The 6,050-nt window shown below is 45.6% G+C and overlaps 1 protein-coding gene across 1 annotated transcript; it reads right to left on the reverse strand.

Annotated features, from left to right (window-relative positions):
- Positions 1-437: 437 nt before the first annotated feature.
- Positions 438-2,745, reverse strand: LOC119735345. The gene is made up of 3 exons (XM_038209041.1): positions 2,482-2,745; positions 1,786-2,360; positions 438-1,724 (listed from the first exon to the last, which is right to left on the reverse strand). Exons 1-3 carry the CDS (start codon positions 2,743-2,745, stop codon positions 1,325-1,327), a joined length of 1,239 nt encoding a protein of 412 aa, XP_038064969.1. The 3' UTR covers positions 438-1,324.
- Positions 2,746-6,050: the final 3,305 nt, after the last annotated feature.

Here is a 6,050-nt window from a genome sequence, read left to right on the forward strand (position 1 = left end):
ACGGACGCTGCCATCTCGCTTCCTCACGAGGACAGGAGCCGATGCCCATTCAAACGTTGAGGGTTGGATTACCTCAGCAGCTTCCATCTTGTCTAGATGTGCTTTCTCCTCGTCCGCAAAACTCATGGGAGTGCGTCTCATTTTATGCTTCACCGGTTTGGCCCCTTCGGTGATGATCTGGTGTTCAATGGAGGTAAAGTTCCCAAGATCATATTCATCTCTGGCAAACACATCTTGGAACTCGATCAACAGATTTCGAAGTTGACTTTGTTCATCTTGGTTCAAGTGTTCTGCAGACCTCTTCAGAAGATCTTGCAAGTGTCCAGGCACCTCAGCATCAGTAGCAACAATCACCTCGTTGATAGACAGACTTTTGTCTATGTCTTCAACTGGAATGTCCATGACCGCAGCCACCTCTTTGGCGATTTCCCAACCTGGCGATTTCCCTTTAGTCGCACATTCTGAGCTGTGGGGTTGATCACAAACAATTCCACTTCCTGTCCGGGACTGTGGACAGTCCGGGGCAACAGAAAACTCAAACCCTGGGAAGGTTCAACCATGAACTGTTCCAGTGGTTTAGTCACCTTACATGGAACCTTCTTGACATAATTTGGGGGGATAATTGTCAGCTTACGAACCATTACTGGAGCAACTCTCGGAGGTTGGTTCCCCTCCCCGAATACCATGGGTATGTTCTCATCCTCCAGTACCAGCATCGAATCTTGGATGTGTATGTTTATCTTGTGTCGTCGCAGGAAATCGATTCCCAAGAGCATATCGTCTTCAATCGGTGCCACGTATACTCTCTCAGTGAAGGTCTTGCTTCCAAGTTTTACTTCTACTGGACCAGCAATTATACCTTTCATCTTCATGTTCCTTCCTGCAGTGTTCAACGTCACATTCCTGATTTCGGGTGGTTTGGGATCTAGGGAGTTGTAGATGTGATCGGAGATGATTGTGACCTCTGCTGCTATGTCGATGATCGCCTTAAGTGCCATGCTGTTTAGACCAACACGTACGCTGAACATCGAGCGTGAATGCAGTCGACAAACAACTACTTCCTCCCCTCCTTCAATCAAATTTGAAGATTCCTCCGTAGACTCATCAGCTCCAACGCTGCACTGCTCAGGACAGTCCTCAGCCATGCCGTTAATGTACTCCTGAAAATGCTGCACCTGAGTGACCATCTCAGCGAGCTGAACCGTACTCTCTTCCAACGTGGACTGACTGGAAGTAACTGCTTCAACCACAGCACTGGATGAAGGTGATGATTGCACAGAGGGACCCGAATCAGCAAGAGTGACTGTATTGGTTGGTGTGTCTATTATTGGTAGTCGGCCGTTAGTTGCTCGGGGCGGAGATCGGCCTCGCTCTCTGACCCGCTGTAGTTTGACTGGTCATCTATGAAGGAGGCTGTCTTCTCCGTCTTGACACCGGGGCAATCCCGTTGGAAATGACCCAACTTTCCACACTGGAAACAAGAACTTCGGGACATGTCAAGGGCTGGTGACCTTGATCGCTCACGAGGGCGGTGAGTTGCAAGAGCAGTCAACTTATCCAAAGACCCCTGGATGGACTTGAACTGGTCTTCTAAGGTTGTCATTCGTTTATCGAGAGATGAGAAGTCCCCTGGATTTGGGCGTCTCGGCGGTGTCTGAGCAGTGATGCCCACCTTACACAAGTCCGCTCCCATACCATCCACATCATTGACTGAACGACATCTCCTTTACATGTACATCCTTCCTGGACCTTCCATAAATCGCCCTCTGCGTATGCTGAAACCACTTAACACAATCTACGGCAGTTTCTATGGTCGCCGGCCTAGAGTTGATGGCGTACAGGCCAGCCTCCCGATCGGAACAGCCCTGGCAAAACTTCAGTACAACCTGCTTCTGGACATGCATCTCCGGAAGATTTGGAAAGGCGCGAGTCACCATGTAGAGCACTCGGTCGGCCCAGTCCAGGATGGTCTCCTCAGATGACTGTTTGGCGTAATTGAACTGCATCTGGGTCGCCTCTGGTAGATCCCGCAAACCAAACCTCTTCTCCATCTTCTTGATGAGATCAAAGTACTCCAGGTTTGGCTCTCGCTCACTGAGCATGGCGTAGAACTCGCTTGCCATGGCCTCCAAACACCAACAGAGGTTATTCTTCCGCTGTTTCGCCGACCAGTTGCATTCATCGGCATAGGATGAAAACCTAGCGATGAAAGCCTGCCAGCTGCTCCTTCCGTCGTATGTGATCGTCTTCGGTAGAGTCGGATGTTTGGGCGTTGAGGCACCATCTGTCCACTTAGCAAACGCAGGTTTGCTCGACCAAGTCGCGGCGGCATCCTGACCAAAGGTGGGTGCGGAGGATAACTGTCGAAGGGATATGGCGACTCCAGAAACCTCGACATCAACGGATCAAATTCTGAGTCCCACTCTGAAGGCTGCTCCATGCATCTTGAACTGACATCTGACTGGGAGCAGAAGCCGTTGCCTGAGGTCCCTGTCTGAACCTGGACTTTGGGGACGCCATGTTGACTGGGTGACTTCCCTCCGAGAAAGGAATGTAGGGCTTGAAGTCAAGCATCCTCATAATGTCTGGCATGCTCCGCACACCTGAAACTGACATGAGCATTTCTGGTGTCATGTCACCATGGGCACTCCGCAAATCTACAATCGTAGTTGCTAGAGCGTCTCCAACACCAGGAACAGTAACTAAGTCCCGGTAAGAACAATGATTGATGGGTATCTTCTCCATCTTGAACTGAAAAGCAGTATGCTAGGGTTCTTCTGTTATATTTCTTTATTCTAACCCTCACTGCTCTCTGATTAGTCTTTTAATTTTCACAACAATGAACAACTCAAATTTTTTTTTCAATAACACCGAACAAACAATGCAAACCTTGCAATACTGTTTTTTTATTTAACACAATGCAACTGTATCTTCTTCAAGTAGGCCTAGCAACTATAAATCACATGTAGGTCTACCACACAATTTGAAAAACGGCAAAACTCTTCAAGAAAAAACACACTGTATGTTGATAAACCGACGAACCCCCGTCGAAATCTGTCTTTCCAAAACTGGCGAAAAACGCGAAAAACAAACTGATTAAAGCAAAAACAGGGGAGAAACAAATATTTTTTCACTTCCCAAGACTTCTGGGATTTTAAACTTAAATGCTTCAATCAATGCTTCTCACTAGGCCTCGGTAATAGCTACGTAATTCTAGGCCTAAACAAAAACGAAAACGAAAATTGAAAAAACGCCTCTTCTTCTTCTGAATCTTCTTGGCGAAAAACGAAAACGAGAATCCTTTTCCTTCTTGGAAAAAACGAAAACGAGCTCTGCCTCGGGTTGCAAAACGAAAAAAAAAAAATTCGAAAAACGATGTGACACTGGGCTTTTTAAAAAACCTCGCAAGAATACTCGACTGTCACAAAAACCACGTGTAATTACAAGAATCGATAAATCGAAATCGACTACGTACTCGAAATTCTCCTGACGGTACGAAATCTCCACGTGCGTGACTGCACAAATCGACTAACCGAAATCGAAATCACGTAATCGAAATTCCTTTAACGTTACGACTGCTATTAAACGTGAGCGAAAACGAACTGATTTTACAAAAAATTAACTCACAAAATTTAGGTCACTGAAACGTGCAATCCTTTACTAGACACGTTTCCAGATATCATTAACAATTGGGTAAACAATTACTAGAGCAACGCAGCGCAGTCCTCAAGCCCCTATGGGCAAAAACCCTCCCCAACCCGGCTGTCTTGAACGAGCTGGATACCCGGCGGCCTCGTGGTCCCACCACGCCACAAACTTTGGTCAGTGTTCGTAGAAAGCGATCCTGTCTACGACGCCAATGTAGTGTTTTCCGGGGTCGACTCACCCTATCTTCGACTAGACTACCTCCGACGGTCGTAAAGGGATCGTACGGGCCTCAGTTAACCACCACTAGGTTCCAGAATAGTTTCCGAAAACGGCACAAGTTGTCGGGTGTTTATGCCTCGGTTGTTGTCAGTTCTCCATGATGTTCTTGGGGGGGGGGGTCAAAGGGCATAAGAGGACCGCTCAGCGCATGCTCCAAGGGTTGGGTCACACCAAAGGATAAAACAAGGGGTGTTCCCATGAATAATTAAACCCGATACTACAACAGATGCTTCGTTCTCAAAAATATTTTCCTCCGCTAAAAATGAAGTCCACCCAGTATTCCCGTATCCGCGTATCCACTTCCTGACACCTACTTTGGACTTAGTCCGAGTAACTTGGACCCAACTTATCGCCTTTTTTAACATTTGGAAATGGTCTGGCGATAGTAGGGTCCATGCTAATACCGCGAGCTGGACAACACCGTCCCAAAAACCAACATTTTCCAACAAAAAAAACATCAGATTTCACCTTCAAAACGTACATTCGATGGTCCCCGTATCTCAAGTGCGATTCCGTTACCGAGCGCGCGCGACGCATCGATTATACTTCAGTACTTCAGTACAACCATCTAAATCATCGATGTCTACTTGTACCTCAGGTGGCATATCTAGTAATTTGGAGGCCGTTTTGAAGGTGAAATCTGACATGTCTGATGTTTTTTGTTGGAAAATGTTGGTTTTTAAGACGGTGTTGTCCAGCTCGCGGTATTAGCTTGGACCTTACTATCGCCAGACCATTTCCAAATGTTAAAAAAGCGATAAGTTGGGTCCAAGTTACTCGGACTACCTTGGACTTTATTTATTTAACCCCTGCTCCCCATTCAATTCACGTTGTCCCTGCTGGCCGCATTTCTTAATACAGGGAAATAGTGCCCTCTTTAGACCCTCCAGCGCTCAAATCCACGTATATTGTACATGTTGTATCTGCGTATCCACTTCCCGACATCTACATGTACTTTCTTTGGCCATTTAATTTTAGGGGGTAATTTTCGCGTGGCGGGTTATTCTGCAATTACTCTGAGTTACTCAAGCTAGTAGTAGTACTAGCTAGCCTAGTCCTACTCCTAGAACTATGAGGCTCCACGTAGTGGGTCAGAACCCCGCAAAATTGTTGTCAGCACAAAACACTAATTAAGTACAAAAACGTCCATCCCAACCAAGCTTTTCCCCACAAAACCGCTGCACACTGCAGTTTGCCCCTAAACTCCGTACAATACCTCATGACATACTCACGTTATGTGCACCTAACAAACATCAGTGGATTCTGTCGGTTGTTTGGCCAAAATGATGAAAAAATGCCCTTTCCGCACTGAGCCAACCTGACACTTGAAACGTGCACGCGCGCAGAATGATCGCAGTCATTTTCGGGTTCGATCGCTCGGAGCGCGCCGCGGGGAGTACGTACTTGAACGCATGCGCATACTATTGTTCCGCTCCTACATACACTATACGTTGCGTATTTCCTCCACTAGAAACTTCCTGAGGAAAACAGTAGATCTAACTGTAACTGGCCAGCCCTCTTATCTATTTTAATCCTTTGCCCAAACAGAGGCTTTATAATCCTAAACACTTATACAAACACACCTCACCATGGGGGTTGTCACTTGCTTATTGTAAGCGCTCAGGTATGAAAACGCTGTGTATAGGGCCTACATACAGATAATGTACAGGTACTATGTGCAGACAAGAACTTGCTCTACATGATGTAGTTGAGTTTGTTTCTGCATTCAGTAGAGGAAGTTGAACAATAGAGGACAAAAGTATCTTTCAATTGTTAATGCTGATCAGCTTTTTTTTTATATATAAAGTGGGGGTCAGCATAAGCCCCCAAAAAAGAAAGAAAATCTGACCTTTAAAACACATTTCGGTTTTACTTTGGGTCTGAAATTGAACAGATGTAAGCCTATAGATTCATTTTGAATGTTAGCTATTTTAGGGTTGTTTAAAAAATAGGTTACAAACGTTTTAATTGAGCTAAAACTGACCAAATCTGTTTCAATGTCTTGGCAAAAATGGACAATGTCTGAGGTACATGTAGTTTGTATTATGTATTTTGAACCCAATTTGTGTTACATGTACATGTTCACCCATTTCCGATCTTAAAAGAAAATTTACACTTTGAAG

Source organism: Patiria miniata, unplaced genomic scaffold (assembly GCF_015706575.1).
Source record: "Patiria miniata isolate m_02_andy unplaced genomic scaffold, ASM1570657v1 HiC_scaffold_29, whole genome shotgun sequence".
NCBI classification, from domain to species: domain Eukaryota; kingdom Metazoa; phylum Echinodermata; class Asteroidea; order Valvatida; family Asterinidae; genus Patiria; species Patiria miniata.